This window comes from Parasteatoda tepidariorum, chromosome 10 (assembly GCF_982258835.1).
Source record: "Parasteatoda tepidariorum strain Cologne lab strain chromosome 10, Ptep-v5.0, whole genome shotgun sequence".
Classification (NCBI taxonomy): Eukaryota; Metazoa; Arthropoda; class Arachnida; order Araneae; family Theridiidae; genus Parasteatoda; species Parasteatoda tepidariorum.
The window spans coordinates 31,452,337-31,472,868 of NC_141764.1; the positions used below are offsets into that span (position 1 = coordinate 31,452,337).

Sequence of the window (20,532 nt, forward strand, 5' to 3'; positions counted from 1 at the left end):
GTTTAATTTTTTATGAATTGTTGAATTTTGAATCACTGTTTAATTTTTGTCGAAGCTATATGTCTACCATCCTCTTATTTTTATGAAGACAGAGTGCTGTATGCTAACAATAATAAATTCTTAAAAATTTTGTAAATTTCCTAATATTTCCTAAATATTTTTTCCTAATAATAAATGAAGAATATCAGAAAATGCTTAAGCTTAATTGAGTTGTTATATACATCTTTCAGTTTTTCGCATGAATTCATAGTATTGATTAATAGCAGTTTATTAATTTGTTACTTTTTTTTCACCCCGTGCGAAGAACAGGTAGTAAGTAATAAAATGATTGGGAAATAATATGAACCATGGATGGAATTTGAAACAGTGAAAATTGCATGTTTCATTAACATTTGTTTCCTAACAAAAGTAGCAGTTCACAAGGAAAAAAAAAATCTTAGCAAATTTTATTTTCGTAATTTTGGCCTTTGAGATGTTTCAACAATTCTTATTGTTGAATATGATTATGAATAACAAGAATTCTTTTTACATTGGTTTGAACATCTCATGTTGAGAAGAAAGCTTTATCTTCACCCTTCAAAGTCAACTGTTATGCTTGACTGCATGCAAAAGAAGAATGATTTGCAATTGATGATAAACAGCATCCCATGTCGGATTAGCATCACTTTTGAGCTTTGAGTATCTTCTAAAGGGTTTTAGTGACATGTACATTATGAAATAGTCTGATAATGATCTACGTAAGAAAAGAAATTATGATGAAACATTTTCGACGAGTATTTCATTCCTTTTTATTCAAATTTTTTATTTTTTATTTTCCTGGAACTGGAAAATACAGAAAAACAAAACACATAGAATCGAAGAGCTTGGGTTAATAACTGATAGGTTCATTTGTGAGAATTCTATATTAAACTATTCCTTGGTATTGTTTACAGGTGGATTCTTTAAGAAATCTATAAAATTTCTACTTGATAATACACAAAGAAACATTTTATTGCCTATAATAAAATCATGGTGTTCTTCGCAAAGTAAATAAATAAATAATGAAGAAAAGGAAAAAAAACATTCAAAATACTGATTATAAATATTATTCTAATCTTTGTAATTTTTCAAACTTATGTTAACCAAATAGATATATTTTTAACTAAAATGAAAGAAGTTTAATCTCTCTCTCTCTCTGTATATATATTTATATATATATATATATATATATATATATATATATATATATATATATATATATATATATATATATATATATATATATATATATATATATATATATATATATATATATATATATATATATATATATATATATATATATATATATATATATATATATATATATATATATATATATATATATATATATATATATATATTATTTTTTTTAATTTATTGATTATTATTTTTTTGATAGTTTTCTACAAAACATGATTTGATTTTAAACTTCCACCACATAATATATAGTTTGTTAATTTAGAAAATATATGCTGGATCAATTTATAAACATCCCCTAAAAAATTCACAAATGCAAATTATTATGACCAGTCTTTTCATTATATCTGCAATAAGAAATAAACTTAAAATTATTTCAACAACTCATCGAATAAGCAACATGATGATGTTTAAAAGATTATCTATACAATCCTCCATTTTGCTGTTTCGCACGATCTGTGGCGGTCAATAATTCTCTAAAAAGGGTACCACCACCTTTTCCTATTTGTTTACCCCTTTCTTTACTTTGTTAAAAGGAGGGAGGGTTGTTGAGACTACATTATTTGTTCTGCTTCCATCAATTTAGTCAGCTTCCATTTACGCTGTTTCAACAGTCACGGTTAGAGGTGGGTATGGTCAGTGTACGTTCGCAAATATGATTGCCCATAGATTGTTGACTGGATACTGAACATGATAAATGCATTTCTTCTTTAAAAGTATTTTGATGATTTTCCGAACTAGGAAGTTCTGTTCTAAGCTAAAAGCCCAAAACGTGCAATTTTTGAAATTAATAGACCGTATCGTAAGTCGCAAAAGTGGTGTTTTTAGAATACTTTGCATTAGTGTGTTGAAGATAATAATTCTTAAAAATTTGGTTTGGAAATGTAATTCATCTTAGAAACGCTAAGAAGATTATAAAGCCTTTTCGGTAAAAATAAATACTTAATTTGTTTTCGTGAGTTATTAAACTTTCTGCAATATTGTTCATAACTTTTCTTTCTGATGCTTGAAGAATTCTGGAGTCTGTTTTTATTCTTTGACTCCACATAGCTAATCGAAATTGGTGCCGAATCCACTGACTCCACATAGTTTATCGAAATTGGTGCCGAATTCACTGACTCCACATAGTTTATCGAAATTGGTGCCGAATCCACTGACTCCACATAGCTTATCAAAATTGGTGCCGAATTCACTGACTCTACATGGTTTATCAAGATTGGTGCCGAATCCACAGACTCCACATAGTTTATCGAAATTGGTGCCGAATCCACTGACTCCACATAACTTATCGAAATTGGTGCAGAATTCACTGACTCCACATAGTTTATCAAAATTGGTGCCGAATCCACCGACTCCACATAGCTAATCGAAATTGGTGCCGAATCCACTCACTCCACATAGTTTATCGAAATTGGTGCCGAATTCACTGACTCCACATAGTTAACCAAAATTGGTGCCGAATCCACTGGTAACTAGTTAGAAACCTGAGGCGATAGTAAAAAATTTACAGCATAAATTCCATGCAGAAGTAGCGTCTTCTTGTAATAGTGTTCCTATTAAATAATGTATTCTTATAATTATGAATGCATTATAAAATTAGAAATTATTCAAAAATTTTATAATTCATACCAGTGAACAAAGCCTAGTGTTAAAAATAGTTCAATAGATGTTTTTTGAGAACAAGAGTTTTTAATTCTTAGCTTTGTGTAAAATGTCTGACTTAATTGATTTTTAATTTCATGAATAAAATAATTCTTGCACTGTAGAATATAGGCTTATTAACTTTCAAGGATCTATCAGCGAAAAAAAGCATGTTTAAAATTAATTAATATTTAAAAATAAAATCGGAAATATTCAAGGTTAAGTTTCTCAAAAGTACGAATCATTAGTGATCATGATCATTAATTTCAAAATCATCTTTGAAAATAATTTTTTTTCAATTTTTGCATAGAATTTTAATAATTTACAGCTGAATAGAACAATCTTTCGTAGAATCAATGTTTTTAAAATACAAAGAAAAAAGTCCGTTATAGCGATAATTCGCAATAGGAAATGCATTTTTCGTTACAGCGATCTTGTTGTTATCAGCAAATATACATATTTATTATTAAAAATAGCAAAGAAACTACAATATATTTTGACGTCATTAATAACTCCAAATGTTGATATCTATAACCAGATTGGACATAAGAAAGCATGTTAGATGCGTGGTCTATAACAACAGCGTAATTATTCTTAAGTGTGCTGCAACATTCCTAAAAATTGCAGAAACATAAAGTTAAGATTCCAGGAAGAAAATAATGTTCGTTTTTCACCTTTCTGTATTGATTGAAAGAATAAATAAAAAATGTCTTCCATTTTGCTATTTTTCGTTCGATATTGTTAAGAGCGGATAATACATTTCAATCTATAAAAAGTTAACTGTAATCATGGAAGACTAGTAATTTTTCCTCGTATAGACATGCAATTTTTACATCTTTAATATTGTCTTTTCACTGTTACGGGGAAATTTATTGTATTAATTAAATTCTCGCAATATCAAATACAAAAAAAAAACTTAATTGCGCAACAGCCAAGGAAGAGCCATGGCCTATTGTACCCATCATTTCAATTTTCTTAACCTTGGACTGTTGGGCCAGGAATAGATGTTCCAGTCGGATTGTCAGCCGAACAAGGAATCCCTAGTACTTAGTTCTTCAAGCATGCTTGGTACTCATTTATCGATCCATTGATGATAAGAAAGGTTGCCTGGTAAAGGGATAGAACCTCGGACCTGTGATCCGGAAGAGCGAAGCTAATCAGCCATTGGACTTTTCTCACAATATAACGTATTACATGGAGCTTTTGCTGAAATTAAATTTTTTTCAATAGGTCTTTAACGCAGGCAAATCTCCATAAAAAGCTATTTACGCAGAAATGTTTCATATATATAAGCATCTCCCAAGTAGATGCTAATGCAGGACGTTTTGTTTTGGAGAAACTTCTCATATCCAAAGCACTTTACCAGAGATCTACTTGCGACAAAATTTCTTTCAAGCACAAAACTTTTTTATTCAGAAAAACTATTCCAAGCAGAAAAATATCAAAACTATCTAATGCAGAAAGATAATTTTTACAAAATAAACCTTCACGCAAAACTTCATGCTTTTTAGTGTGAGAGATTTTCATGATTTTTCATGAGAGAGATTTTTTCTAAACTTCATGCTTATGCATGAAGTTTAGCATGAAAATCTCTCTATCCAAAAATATTTAATGAACAGAGAGATTTCATGAGTAATAACGGAATTTCTCATTGCAGGCATTTTTTATAACTTATTGAGCTTGATATCATATGCATAAATACAATAATGATGTCATACGCGTTACTAACAAGTACAAAAACGATATTTGAAAAACTACATTTTTCTCCTATACTCGTGTTATTAAACATATTTCCCTCTAAGAAAACTATTCTATTTGTCTGTTCTTTTTGAGAATAGTATAATTCATATCAATTGTTCCCGCTGAGAATAAAATTGATATAATAAAACGGTATTGGATTTCATCTTGGTCATTACAAAACATCAAAAACTTTTACCTAAATTTAAACATCTGAATGTAGTATAAAATTTTCGTAAATTGATTTAGATTATTTTCAGCTTAAGAAATCTTTCTTCTCTCGACCAAATTCAAATGTAGAATTGGTAAGGGAAATTCTAAATATGCTTTTATTACTCCGTATTTAATTTTCACAAATAAATTGATGGTGCATGTTTATTTTATTCGGCACCTATGTAATTTAAACTTGAGATATGAAGCGTGTGGTAATTTAAATTCTTTTTTAATTTTTTCTGACGAAATTATACCAGTAATTCCTTTTTGACATTTGTTTGATACATTCGTCATACATTTGCTTTATTTATAATGTTTAATAATATCTGTTTTCGGGCAATTTATGTTAGAAAAATCCTCCCAATTGGTTTTCATTACTTTAAACTCCAATAAAATTAAATTTAAAAAAAAAATTAATAATAAAAACTGACAAATGTATAGTTTTAAATTACTGATTCGGAACCTGGAATTACGATTTTTATTGCTTTAGGGTTTTGAGGAATTCTGATTTCATAGAAGTTCATTTATTTTCTGCCTTTTTTGAAAGATATTATGCTGCCGAATAATGTTATAGCATATACGCAAAAGCATAAAAAAAAATTTAAATCGAAAATCTATAAAAAAAAATTATCATTTTAAAAGTTTTAAGAGATAATTTAATATTTTTTTTCTATTTTCATCGAGAATGAATCACGGAAAGAACGACACAACTATAAAAATTCATAAACTTAACAGTAAATTAAATCGAGCCGTTGAACCCGAATTTAATGTAATCAAATAGTTAATCAAAGTTAGTTTATTTAAGTTAGTTAGATAGTTTATTTAGATAGTTTATTATATAATTAGTTAGATAGTTCATTTAAAAATTAATAAACATTCAAGGACTAATTTGACGTTTAAGTATAGGAGCTTTTCATATTTTATGTTTTTAAGCTTAAATCTTAGAAGTAAAATTTATCATTCATCAATTAACAATAATCTCTCAATGAATTAATGCAAAATTTCAGAAAATTATTGAAGTGTTTTAATTAAATGCAATTTTTTTTCACAAAATGCTTTGTTAAAAAGTATTATTTGTATATGCATAGCAAAACATCAAATCTTTGAAAAAATAGTTAATCCAATTCAGTTAGATAGTTTATTTAAAAATTAATAAACATTCAAGGACTAATTTGACGTTTAAGTGTAGGAGCTTTTCATATTTTATGTTGTTAAGTTTAAATCTTAGAAGTAAAATTTATCATTCATCAATTAACAATAATCTCTCAATGGATTAATCTTGTAATGCATTAATGTTCAGAAAATTATTGAAGTGTTTTATTTCAATGTAATTTTTTTTACGAAATACTTCGTTAAAAAGTATTATTTGTCTATGCATCGCAAAACATTAAATGTAATTATTGGAATCTAAAAAGATATTGAGTATTTTAGGTTTCTTAAATTCTAATCATTTAGTAAAAAGAGTAAAGTGTAAAAAATTCAGTTTCATGAAAAATCCTTGCATAGTAAGTATTTTTTGTTGCTGGTTTCGTCGGCTATTAAGGCAGGGAGGTGCGAGTTTTCTAGTAGTCCAAAAATTCGACTTCTGCCACACCCATACGTCACTCCCGTTTGCAGGGTGGACCCATTCATATATACATTCATTCATTCACAGATTGTAATTTTGACCTGAACCAGAGAACGATCACTCTCCAATTCAGTACACCCAGAGATATTGATTTGTTATGGGAACATGGAGGACTTTGTGACCTGGCAGATTTAACGTGCACTAATCATCACTACACGGGGAGTCTTCGGCCGGCTAGATTCGAACTCCAGAGCTCACATGCGTGTGCTCAGCCCCCTGCCAATCAATCTATCCCGGTCTAAAAAAATTTTTCTTTAAATATTTGAGTACATTTTAATAAATATTTAGTTACGTTAAATTTGTGCTCAGTGTCTCGTACTTCGAATCAATCGATAAATTCCTGCAATTATTTAAGGGATGCTTTTTTTTTTCAGCCCTCTTTTTTTTAAATTTTTTTTGGAGTTCATATTTCGTTGTATTTTAAGTGCTTTTAATTTTTTCTTTTACCTTTAAAAATAGAACAAATCTTTCAAAAGAAACTTGAATTCCATCTTGAAAATCATCAAAAAACACTAAAACAATTTAAATTTAAAAAGAGCCCTATTAAAATTGCATATTTAAAGAATTACTGTAATTCTAAATAATATGGAATAATTTCATTCCATTCTTCAACAGAAATCCTTTTTCAACGAAATCGGTCTTAATAGAGAATCCGAAAACATTTAATTGTATTCGTATTGCTTATTTTTTCTTTCTTCCAAAATTTCTAAAAATAATCTGAGACAATTTATAAATTTAACACCTTGATTAAAAAATAACCTTTAAAAATAGAATAAATCTTTTAAAAGGAACTAGAATTTCATCTGGAAAATCATCAAAAAGCACACAAACGATTTTAAACTAAAAGATCCTCGTTAAAATTAAATATTTAAAGAATTACTGTAACTCTGAATAATATGGAATAATTCTATTCTATTCTTCGAGAACAGAAGTTCTTTTTCAACGAAATCGGTCTTTATAGAGTTGCTGAAAAAATATAATTGTATTCGGCTGCCTGATGAAGAGCTCATTTTTTCTTTCCTCAAAAATCTCTAAAAATAAATTGAGACAATTTGTAAATTTAACACCTTGATTAAAAGAGAGATTTAAAACAAATAACTTATAACTTAAGTTATTTTCTTGGCATATTGTTTCGTTATCACGTGGTTATTTCTTATGCTACCAAAACTAATGCTGATAAACTATTTTTGTAAAGTTGCCAGCTTTGTCCTGTCGTCTAACAAAATGCATCAACAGCGCATTCATTCGTTAAATTAGTTAAGATGTTTAGAATGGGGAAGTAAGATTTAGTTTAATTGTTCTAAACATAAATAGTTCTTTTAAGTGAAAAACTACGTCACCTCGACTCCATAGGCTATTAATTTCTTTTTGATTTATTAGGAAAAGAATATGCATTTATTATTTTTTGTAAATAAGAATAATTTAAGTTGCCGTTTCAATGCAAGAGAAATTGATCTAATTTCTAAATATGATTTTAAAATCCCGTCATACTAAGCTTTCATAGCTAACTGATCACTGAATAATAAAATTAATAAATATTTATTTCTTAAATTTATTATTAATTAATTATATTAAAAAAATTATTATTCTTTAGAAATTATTTATTTTTTAGAAATTATAAATTTTTTAATATTAATTAATAATATTAAATTTTTTTTTAAAAAAAATTCCAGTAAAAAAATAATGCAAAAATTTTAAAAAAATTTAAAAAATATTTTTTAGATACTTAATTTAACTGTGTCTACTTATGAATACATCAAACACAATTGAGAAATTCTGTTTGACCTTAATTGGAATTTAAATTGCGAAATTAAAAAAATTAATTAATTAAGAATCATAAGAAATACATTTTCCTAAATAATTTCATCTTTTATGCAATAGTAGTTATTGTAGTATATTTCCTTATAAAGTAGAATAGTAGATCAGGTAGAACATTTCTCATTACAGCGCATAGAATAAGCTGTCTCAAACTTAGAATAGCATTTCGTGAAACACCTACTCGACAAATTTTTTCAATATATATTCAATTTATATTAAAAGTTAGCGTTATGAAACTAACTAATAATTTTTTTTTTTGTACTTTTGATATTTTTAAAAATTACTTTTACAGCTATTATAGTTTTTAATTTAATATATAATACGTTTCAATTCTAATGAATGCGAAGAATTTTTTTTTTTATTTAAAAAAAAAAAGAATTTTGAAACATTTCGTTTTTTATACGCTTTCAATTTGTTGAATACAAGGGGCCTTTTCTTTTTTTAAAAAAAAAAGAAAAATGAAGAAAAGAAATAATCGTGTAAAAAAATACAAAAAAAAAAGGAAAAAAAATGACACTTAACTTTAGTAAATGCTTTTATTTACTATATGATCAGTTGTGCTTTTTTTATTATTTATGAAAGCTAAAAAATTATCTATTAGAGTAACACTTTAGATTTATTCATTCATAGAAATATTATGTAAATTTTTTGATAAAGGAGATATTTAAAAAAAAAATATTTTGGCAAAACTAGAAGCTAGACTTTTATTTAAATACCTCAACAGTTTAGCAAATTTACATCAAGATTATTGAAAAGGATATTTGCTTAAGTAAGAAGGAAGGTATTTATTTTATTTTTCTCATTACCACAATAAAGAAGTTCCGAAATATTTAGTTTCCGATCTAGAGTATGAAAAATAAAGAATTGAATGGTTAAATAAATATTATCTTACACCGAATCTTTACCACCCTACACTTTAAGAAAAGGCGCAAAAAGGAGCGAAAAAAAATTAGATAAACAGAAACTTATCTTACGTCCAGGAATCCATGAGAGCGGCTAGTTCTTCAACTGCGTTGAAGCGATGATGGGCGGGGCATCTCACTCGTTTGATTGGCAGCGTCGTCATGACAACGCCCCCCTGTGCCTTCGCTACCGTCAGCCAATAAACGGCCAGAAAATCCCTTCCCACAACAAAACTAAAGCTCTGATAGTAAATGATAACATCAATTTGAATCAGCTGGCTGCAAGAATCAACCGCACGGACCAGCATCGTGGTAGAAAGGAAAAAACTTCCTCAGTCCGGAGTGAAGTTATTGCGGATTCCGGTTAGGCGACTTTTTATTTGTTGAAAGAACTAAATATTTGCTCTCAGAAGCAATTTTGGTTTTGATCGATGACATCTGCAACTTCGACGATAATTTTAGTTCCATAATGAATTATAAAAAATATAAGCTTTGAATCTTAGCAAGATTTTTTTTCGTTTGTGATCTGTTTTCGAACTAGAAATGGAAGTTTCTTGGAATAAAGAATTAATTTTTAAAGTGGAATAACTGAACAGTTGTCTTAGAAAGTACAAACGTTGACTGTTAAAAGCTTTTTGCAATGACAAACGAAAAATTTGCTATCAATGTGGACTAATTAACTTACAGTCATCAAGCTGGCTTCACGTTTCCTTCTGCGTCCAGTCTGCGGATTGCAGGATAGAGACTGGGAGCGACTCAATTACTGTCACCACCACGCTCTTGGGCCTCCAACCGGCCCTGGACACCTAGTTGACTCTTGCGGAGACGGCAAACCATCTGACCTGATGATTGTCAGTCATATGGCCGACTCAGCGTCGGCCCTGGCTGCTGCGTCTCAGTTACCAACCATGGCAGGAATGATTCCCACTCCCACGGCGTGTTCCACAGCTGTAAACCCATCAAGTCCAAGTACTATGTTGCCATCTTTTGGATTCACACAAGAACAAGTGGCTTGTGTCTGTGAAGTTCTTCAACAGTCTGGAAATATTGAAAGGTTGGGACGATTTCTGTGGTCCTTGCCAGCTTGTGAGCATCTCCAGAAGAATGAAAGTGTCCTGAAAGCAAAAGCCCTGGTGGCCTTTCACCGAGGGAACTTTAAGGAGCTCTACAGGATTCTGGAAAGTCACAATTTCTCACCGGCTTCCCATCCCAAATTGCAAGCTCTTTGGCTGAAGGCTCATTACATTGAAGCCGAGAGACTAAGGGGTAGGCCTCTTGGGGCAGTAGGAAAATATCGAATTCGAAGAAAATTTCCACTTCCCAGGACAATATGGGATGGTGAAGAGACTAGTTATTGTTTCAAAGAGAAATCCCGGAACATTTTGAGGGAATGGTATGCTCATAATCCATACCCGTCACCTCGGGAAAAACGGGAGCTGGCTGAGGCCACTGGACTGACCACAACTCAAGTTAGCAATTGGTTCAAAAATCGGAGGCAACGGGACAGGGCTGCTGAAGCCAAAGACAGGTTAGTTTCTTTACATATTTTGTAACACAATTATTAGTATTATTACGCTAACTACGTGTGTCCGTTGCAAATTAATTTGGAATGGGCGTTTTTGGAGGCATTTTAGTTGTCTTACAGAGCTTCCTTTAAATACCACTTTTTTGAGATTGCTTGAATTTAAATGTTTAAAAATATTTAACAAACATGATGTTTGATAGTAACGTGGGTTGTCCAAGATAAAGTAAACTGATGTAATATTATTTCTAAACACTTACTAGTTCTGATTTCGAAATGATATTTTATCGTAGTCAATTGCTACATTTTTAGTTAAGTTTAAATATTAGTGAGTATTTCTGATTATATTTGGCAATAACTAAATTAATTTTTACATTTGTGAGACTTATAAGTTTAATGCTGAAATTACTTGCTAATTTGATTGTTTCGGTTAAAAAATCGCGGAAAAATATTATTTTCTATCCAATTAACTTATATGAGCAGTGCTTTATGTTTGCTCCGCTTTTTTTATCAAACGTTAAATTTTTCTTCCTGTAAAAACTAATGTGTCTGTAATTAAAGAAGTTATTTATTTTGGGGATCAACAATCAAGAAGTAAATAAATAAATATAAATTAACATCGACTAGTGATATTTAGCATATGCTTCACAAGGTTGATTGTATCACTTTCAATAAGTTATAGTACATTTCTCAAAGATATTTCTTTTAATTACTAAGAAAAAGTGTTTATACTGCTATTATCAATAATATTTTCAAATTAAAAAACAAAACTATTAAACTTTAAAGCACAAAATCTTTTGAATACATTTAGAATTGGTACAACACCTCAGATTATTTTAATATGCTTGAACTATTGTCAATTCAACACACTTCTTATTATTCTAACCATCATGTAAACTAATGTTAACTCATTAAATAAAATGAATGTTTCTTATATTTATGTGTTATGATAGAATTAAAGGTTTCGGAGTATTAAAAATTAATTTTTGATATTTATTTCAGTCGAAATTAAATGCATTAAAAATTATCTAGTTTATGTGATGTTACATTAAATGAAATTATTATTTATAATTTAATATCAAACTGCATACTAAATATTAAAAAAATTGAATTTTGTATTTTTAACTGAATATTTTTGATAAATGAAAGAATTCTTTATTATTTTCTTTATTATATTCATAACTACTCATTGAAATTTTTACGTTTATTATTATTTCCTGATAACTTTTACCTTTTATTTTAAGTTTAAAGAGAACGTTCTGTAATTAATTGTTTTTAATTTATTTTTTGCCCATTAAAACGTAATTTAATTAATATGTATTTATTGAATTTTCCCAGTTTAAAAATGGATTAGAAATGAAAAATGATCAATAATTTTGAGCCATATTCTTAGCTTAAATAAATCTGTTGACTTTTTAAAAGAATTGTCTTAGTTATAAACGAAATATGTTGTTTAAAATTGTGAACACATATTAAAATGAAACATCAAGTTTACTGATGAAAAAGGAAATAAATTTTATATGAATAAAAAATTCATTAAACTTTTATTCTAGATGTCAGTTCCCTCTTTTTTTCTCTCGCAATATTGCTAAATTTATAACTTCTTTGAAATTGATCATACATTGTATAACGGTTTATCTTTTTCAATTATGATATAAATATATCACCTTTTAAATTTTGTTTCCGATCCTTAATTACAACCTTTTTTGATTTTAAAATTCTATGTAATCATTCAGCACCATATTTATTTGTACCATTCTTACATTCAATACACCACTACGACCAGAATATAAACATATTCTTTACTTATTTTTGAACTTACATATTTTTTTTTTTTAATAAAATGCATGGAATCAAAATTATAATGTTTCATATTCTTTGTCCATTAACATTGGAAATATTATTTTTAAATGAATTTTTTGCTGTTTATATTCGAAATTTCTTTCTTTTTTTGGTATTAGTAATAATAGTTTAAAGTGATGATATATTTATCTTAATATAGAAACTTAACAAATTATTGTTTCATTTCATGTGGGTGAATAAATTTATTATTATACTTTGTTTTAGTGAACATTAAATTGCGAACTCTTAATACCTCGCTTTTAACAACTCAGGAAAGAATTTTTAAAAGATATAATTAATTGGTTTATAATTTGATGTATTTTTTATTAATTTTCACATTTACTAATTATTATTGTTTCTCTAAATAACGCAAATTTTTTTTATTAATTTTAATTTTGAAAGCTTTATAAGAGTTCAATAATACTCTATAAAAACAAAATACTTTTTAAGTAACTTATTTTTACTTTCATTCATGAAAAATATGATCTAAAAAATATTAACGATATAAATGCAGGCTAAAGTAGGTAATAATAAATATTATATTTAGTGATAGTAATAATTAATTAATATTGTAGTTATTACTAAAAAAGATTTTTAATCCGTAAAGAACTTTTTTTTTGTAGTTTCAATGCAAGTTAAATTTAAGATAAGATTGAAATATAAAATCTTACATGTTTTTTAAAACTTATTTTACCAGAAGTTATGGGCATAATTCTATTAAAAATTTACTTATTTTATGCGAGTAATTTTGTTATTAAACAAAAATCATTATTTTATAGCAATGTTCTAGTTTTATCAGATATTGAAAAAATTTCTTAACGTAAAATATTAGATTCCTTACAAAATATCGTCTATCATTATTTTGATGCTTAATTATAAGTTTTGAATATACTTAAGGTAGCAAATATCAAAATTGTTTTGTTAATTATTATTTTTTCATTTACTTTTTTTTGTACTAAAACTTATAACAATACTTATAATACGTATAATGTTTATCACTTTGATTAGTTTTTAACTCGTTTATTGAAGAGATAATATACGCGGAGAAAAAAAATTTATTTATGGTAATGATATATCTGGTAAAAGAAAATAATTTTGACAAATAAAATCAAAACATACGCTATTTAAACCATTCGTTTCGTAATTTTCCTATTTATATGGTAAAGGATAATCAGAAATTCTGGTTTTCAAAATTATAGTGTTTACTTAATACATATTTAGTAAAAAATGCAAAATTGAAAAGAAAATTCAACCGTATAAATGGTTTTATGCCCTTCTCTAAGGAAGGTATTATGATAAAATTATCGACTTTTACCACATTTAAAAATTTGTATCACATATTATAGTAATCATATTTTGTTATTGTTTTCATTATAATCAATTCCAAACTTAAATATAAAAACAGCAAGATTTTACTTCGCGACATTTTTCAAATTTCTCAATGTAAAATATCTCTGTTTTTATATTCAGCTGTAAATTTTGAATATGCTTCAGTTAGAAAATATTACAGTTGTTTTGTTTATTAAATTTTTTAATTTATTTAACTTTTGGTTTTTTATATGAATACTTTAGTGTAAAAACGAATATGCATCTCTTTGATGAGTTTTTAATTCGTTTATTAGAGAGAAAATATAAAAAAATATTCGGACTGCTAAATTTTCGTAACATTTGTCTTCATTATCGATACATTTTTTTTTATGAAACTTTTTCAGACACATATTTACATGTCATAGGTGAAAATTAAAAGTTTTAATAAATTTATGCAATAATAAGCCGTCAACAACTAACTTCAAGAGCAATTTAGTTAAAAAAAATTTAAATTAGTAACTTTTTTCGTAATTAAATAATGTTATTTTTAACGAAGAATTTGAATCTTGATAATAAAGTTATATATAGCTTCAAGATGTGGTATCATTTTGAAATTGTATGGAGCAGTTGCAAGATATGGTACATTTCAAATGTGAAGATTTAGTGACTGTGTACGTTAACTAATTATAAATCATATAAATTTGGTGCAAAAATGGGTGCAACTTTGAACTATAATATTACTGCATTGAATCATATCGATCGTAAAAACTTGTTACAACTTAAATAAGTACTAAAATAAACGGCGTTTTCGTTCAAACTGAGCCAAAATATCATGTAATCAAATTTAAGAAGTATGACAATGTGTTACAACTTTGCATTGTATTAAAATTGCAGAGATTGAACTATATATTATGGTTTAACATTCTCCAAACTTTATAATAATAAAATATAGTTACTTATTAATTATTTTCGATTTCTTAAAGAGAAAAAAGGTTTGTATTTTTTATTTACTAAGTCTTATCTTATTTTTATCCATCTAAAGATCTGTAAACATATTTTTTTCCCAAAGTTCACTAATTCTCAATTTTTTTAAAAAAATTATTAATTAGATTATTGTAAAACGATAATTAATGGTTTAAAATATGTAATTTTGTAGCTCTTTTTAATAATTTTTTTTCAAACGTTTAATTATAGCTCAATTAAGAAATATTTAGAGTATTTTAGAAACTTTTCTCGAATCAGTATTTAAATGAATTAAAGTAGTGAATTTGAATACGAAGTTTATATGTTTTCAGTCCTACTGTTTTCTAGTATTGTTTCGCTACATTTTGACAACGTTTTTGTTTCCTTCCCACTTACAACATTTATTTGCGTCGTCTAATGTATAAACTATTTATTTTCATATTTGATAAGACCTCTAAAGGTAAATAAGACCTCTAAAATTGATAAGACCTCTAAAAATAAGTCCTTATTGTGCACCCTGCATATACTAAAGTATAGCGTGTTAGGTTGTAAAGACTGCCGTCATTGCTATAATTGTTTATATGGGTTATGATTCCAAATTATAATGAAAAAAAAGTTCATGTGATTTAGGTAAACTCTTAATAACCGTTAAAAATTGGAGGTAAAAATTCGAAAAAGCTATTTGACAAACAATCAATTCGAAAAGCTATTTGACATTCAAGTTGATCGGGAAACATTTATCACAATTCATTTAAATTTTTATCGATGGATTAACTGTAGATTTTCTTGCGAAACGATGTTAATTAACATATCGATGGGAAAATGTGTTATAAAGAGTGAAAATTTTTTTGATCATATAACTCTTTATAATCTTAATATTTCTTTGAGTTTACATTGCTACCGGAAGAAGGCACCAAATTTACGGAATATTGATGGTTTAATTAATAAATTAATAAATTGTTGATATTACTGTAAATTGGAACTAAAAATTTGCAATTCGTCGTAATTTAACAATAATGTAATAATTCTGCTGTTTTCATAGAGTCTTAAGAAAACTCCTTCCTGGAGTTTTATAAAATTCTATGTAGGGAATTACAATGTCGTTTGAATCAAGAAAAAGTTTGAGTCAAGAAAGACCCAGAATATTCCGGGAAAGTAAAGACTATTCGTCGATAGCTTTTTCCTTAGAGGAAAAAACATTATTTAGCGCATGCAGGCTATTTTTTATAATTATTGGAAGATCGTAACATTTATTTATAGTTGTTCTGTTAAGTTTCGCACATCTCTGGGTAGCACTTGCTTCGTGCTATACTGATTAAGAAAATGGCGCAAAATATCAATTTTTCTATTCCTATTTGTTATATAACTTCAACTTCTTAGTTAAACATGAAACCTTTAATTTGCTTCGTGAGTAATATATAAATTTTATTAGAAATGGATCAGAAGATTAATATTTCGTTTTTTTTTGTTTGTTTTACAAATGAATCTATAATTAAAAATATAAATATGTATTTGCCATTTTTCTGGTGTTCATTAAATAAAATAATTTTTGACATATTTCATCTTCACTTTTCAATTTTTTTTAAACTCTAATTCCTCTCTCTCTCTCTCTCTCTCTCTCTCTCTCTCTCTCTCTCTCTCTCTCTCTTTCTCTCTCTCTCTCTCTCTCTCTCTCTCTCTCTTTATATATATATATATATATATATATATATATATATATATATATATATATATATATATATATATATATATATATATATATATATATATATATATATATATATATATATATATATATATATATATATATATATATATATATATATATATATATATATATATACTTGATTAATGAATCTCTCTCCTAACGCAGCAATAATCAATCATCCAACACAGCCTTCTACATTAGACACTTCAGTCGAATTTAAACACCCATAAGAGTCTAATGAATATCTAAATTGGTCTAGTGATTAGACAACACCTAATTGAAGCAGAAAACTAAAATTTACTATTAAGCACAGATACAAAAAATTTACACGGGAACAATCGATTTCATGAATCCGGTTTTTTGAATTAGGATATTTTTTGGACTTAATTCAAGTATTGTCTTCGCTTTTATGGTAATCAATTAATTCCGTAACAAAGCAGTAATCAGTCAATCTCGTAATACAGCGTTCTGCAACCATTAAACTACAATTGAATTTAAAGGTCCTTTAAGCGTCATCTAATTGAAGCAGAAAATTTAAAACTCATTGTTAAATGACTTCAGGGAAAACACAGGAAATATACCCGATTTTATGAAATTTATAAAAATGTGCTAATAATAAAGTGTTATATGTTTTTATAAAATTTATAACTTTATTTTTTGACTTATTTCAAGCATAGTCTACGCTTCCAAGGTAAACATTTAATTCTGTAACACAACCCTCTTCGTTTATTATACTCTAGTCTTAAGTTCCCGTAAATGGCATTTAAATGTAGAAAATTAGAATCAACTGCGAAGTAAAGATAAAGAAAATTTAGTTCTGAGCCTTTAGATTTATTAAACGGGTTTTATTATTATTATTGCTTATTTTTAGTCTCGTCTTCGCTTTTAGAATAATCTCTTAATTCTGTAACACCAACTTCCACAGCAATTAATAACTTCTTTCTTTAGTCATTAGACCCCAGTCTTATTAAAACATCTCTTCAAAGATATTTAAAAGCAAAAAACTGGAAACGATTGCTAAGATACAAAACATATAAATAGGAGCATTCAATTTTATTAATTGAATTATTTTTTTTACAAATTTCACACTTTGTCTTCGTTTACTCAGTAATAAATCTATCCTTTAACGTTAGACTCTCTGACGTCATTATACTCCAGCTTAATTTAAACGCTCCTTAAACGACATTCAATTGAAACAGAAAATTAGAGCCGACTGCTAAGTAAAGATACAGAAAATTTATTTCAGAGCATCCAGTTTTTTCCAATAGATTTTTTTAAAAATTATTTTAGCCCTGTCTTTGATTTTAGGGCAATCACTTAACTTTCTGACACTGTTTTCCACAGTCATTAAACCCCAATCTAATTAAAACATCCCTTAAAAGACACCTAAAAGCAGAAAACTAGAATCGATTGCTGAGATACAAAACATTTAGATTGGAGCATCCAATTTTATCAATTAAATAAATTTTTTACAAGTTTCAAGCTTTGTTTCTGTTTACTTGGTAATCATTCAATCCCTTTAACACAGCCCTCCGCAGTCATTAGACTCCAGTCTAATTTAAACACTCCTTAAACGACATCTAATTGAAGCAGAAAATTAGAACCGACTGCTAAGTAAAGATACAGAAAATTTACATCGGAGCATCGCCCTGTAGTTAACTACACTCCTGATGCCGCTATTCCTGGATCGAGATAAGCTTCTTCACCACTTCCTGATCCTTGGAAAATTTATGAAGAGGGCCGACAAAATATTACTTTAAATAAAGGAAAAGATCGTTTCACAGAACATTACCTGCGGTAGATAAGGAGTCCTATCTCTAGTAGAACGGGAGCACTTTTCCCTCTCGGTAATTATTCTTATTTCATTGAGAAGAGAGGTTGTGGAAAAAAATTAAATGGTCTCCAAGTAGAGGAGGGCTTTTCAGATACCTTTCCGAAAATAGGTACGCTGGAAATGAAGCGTCAATTCAAATAGGTGCTTAAAGCATACCTCAACGAAACTAGGTGCTAGTCTGGCAATGGAGTCTAAATAAGATATGGATTGGGTTAATAAGTAAGTGTTTAGGATAAAATGGAGGATTGGAAGAGGTTTTGTAATTGTTGTTTAGGGTGAATTGAACTGAGAATGCTGGATTGATTTCGGATTTGAGCATGCTTATCTTCCAAATGATGCAGTCAGTTTTTACTTAGGAAGGTTGATTGCTGTTTTCATAAGGAGAGGAAAGGATTAAAGAGGTTCAATTTATAAATATCGTTTATTTAGATTTCAGAATGACGTGATGATTTCAGATTTGAGTCACCTTATACATTGCAATGAATGGAGTCTAAATAAGATATGGATTGGGTTAAGGGGACAGTGAAGTAAAATTCTTTCAAAAATTTGATTTTTTGAATTTGACATCATCTATTAGCCTATACTTTTCTGATTAAGAAAATATATAGGTTTGCTAATTTTCATAAATTTAAAGTGCTTTAAAAGCAATAAAACAAAAGTAAACAAAAGTGCCACGCCCACATTTCAAGGTTTCGTTTTCTGTTTACTTTAGAATTCTACTGTTTTTTATGTTTTTTTACATTCTGCCTTGCGCCTAGAAACGAAATAAAGAAAGAAGCTCTTTTGTGGATCGTTAGTGACGGAATCTAACTTATTTATTGATTTATTGAAATTACATGCATTTGCTGACTTGTGTGCTCAATATAGGCTTATAAGTCATTGTCAAGTAGAAAATGCAGATAGAACAATTCAGAGAAAGACATCACAAAGAATATATCCAGGGTTACGGTGGGATTCGAACCCGCTACCTCGAGATAAAACAAGTTATGGTGCTGGAGAGCTTTAAATTTATGAATTATTTTTAACTATATGTTTTTTTTACCTTTAAATCTGTTTTTCTCAAAACATTATTTTTTGTTACTTAGGTACATATATCTCTTGTTCTATACAATTTAAAAAGATAAAACTTGGTAGGCTTATACATCATTGATTGTTTTATACAGTAAACCTCAAATTTAGTTAAAAATTTAAACATTTTGAAATCTGGAGTAAAATTTAATAGCCGAAAATCAGCAAAATATGGTATTTTGAAACAGTCAATTTTTTATTCTGCAAAAAATTGTGCATTTTAGTCTAATTTTAGGTATACTGTATACTCTAGGCTATATATTGTGTGCATAATTTTTTTCAGACAATTATATTGAGTAGTTGTAGTTTTATATGTACCTTACTGATGACATAATTTGAAAATTTGACAAAAAATTTGCCTATAAATTGTATGAATAAAAATTATTGTCTAACTTAATTTGTATATTTTACTGCAGAAATACATTAAAAAAAACCTAACAAATAAATATTAAAAAATTTAGAAACCTATCATTAAAATTAAATTTTTTGTAGCAGTTATTGCAAAAGTCACTTCACGCCGCATTTTCGTTCAGCGAGATGTTCAATGTCCCCTTAATAAGTAAGTGCTTAGGATAAAATGGAGGATTGGAAGAGGTTTTGTAATTGTTGTTTATGGTGAATTGAATTGAGAATGCTGGGTTGATTTCGGATTTGAGTCTGTTTATGTTCCTAATGATGCAGTCATTTTTTAATTAGGAAGGTTGATTGCTGTTTTTATAAAGAGAGGAAAGAATTAAGGAGGTTAAATTGGTGGATTGAAGAGACTCAATTTATAAATATTGTTTCATTGCAATGGAGTCTAAATAAGATATGGATTGGGTTAATAAGTAAGTGTGTAGGATAAAGTGGAGGATTGGAAGAGGTTTTTTAATTGTTGTTTACGGTGAATTGAATTGAGAATACTGGGTTGATTTCGGATTTGAGTATGCTTATGTTCCTAATGATGCAGTCATTTTTTAATTATGAAGGTTGATTGCTGTTTTTATAAGGAGAGGAAAGGATTAAAGAGGTTAAATTGGTGGATTGAAGAGGTTTAATTTATAAATATTGTTTATTTAGCTTTCAGAATGACGTGATGATTTCAGATTTGAGTCAGCTTATACATTGCAATAGAGTCTAAATAAGATATGG

The 20,532-nt window shown here is 27.8% G+C and overlaps 1 protein-coding gene across 1 annotated transcript in view; it reads left to right on the forward strand.

The window, feature by feature from the left end:
- Positions 1-9,381: 9,381 nt before the first annotated feature.
- The window catches only part of LOC107455071 (homeobox protein six1b), a 52,895-nt gene continuing 41,744 nt past the window's right edge, over positions 9,382-20,532 (forward strand). The window contains exon 1 of the mRNA XM_016072487.5: positions 9,382-10,684. Within this exon, the coding sequence (XP_015927973.1) occupies positions 10,002-10,684 (683 nt within the window). The 5' untranslated portion in view covers positions 9,382-10,001. The remainder of the gene's footprint in view (positions 10,685-20,532) is intronic.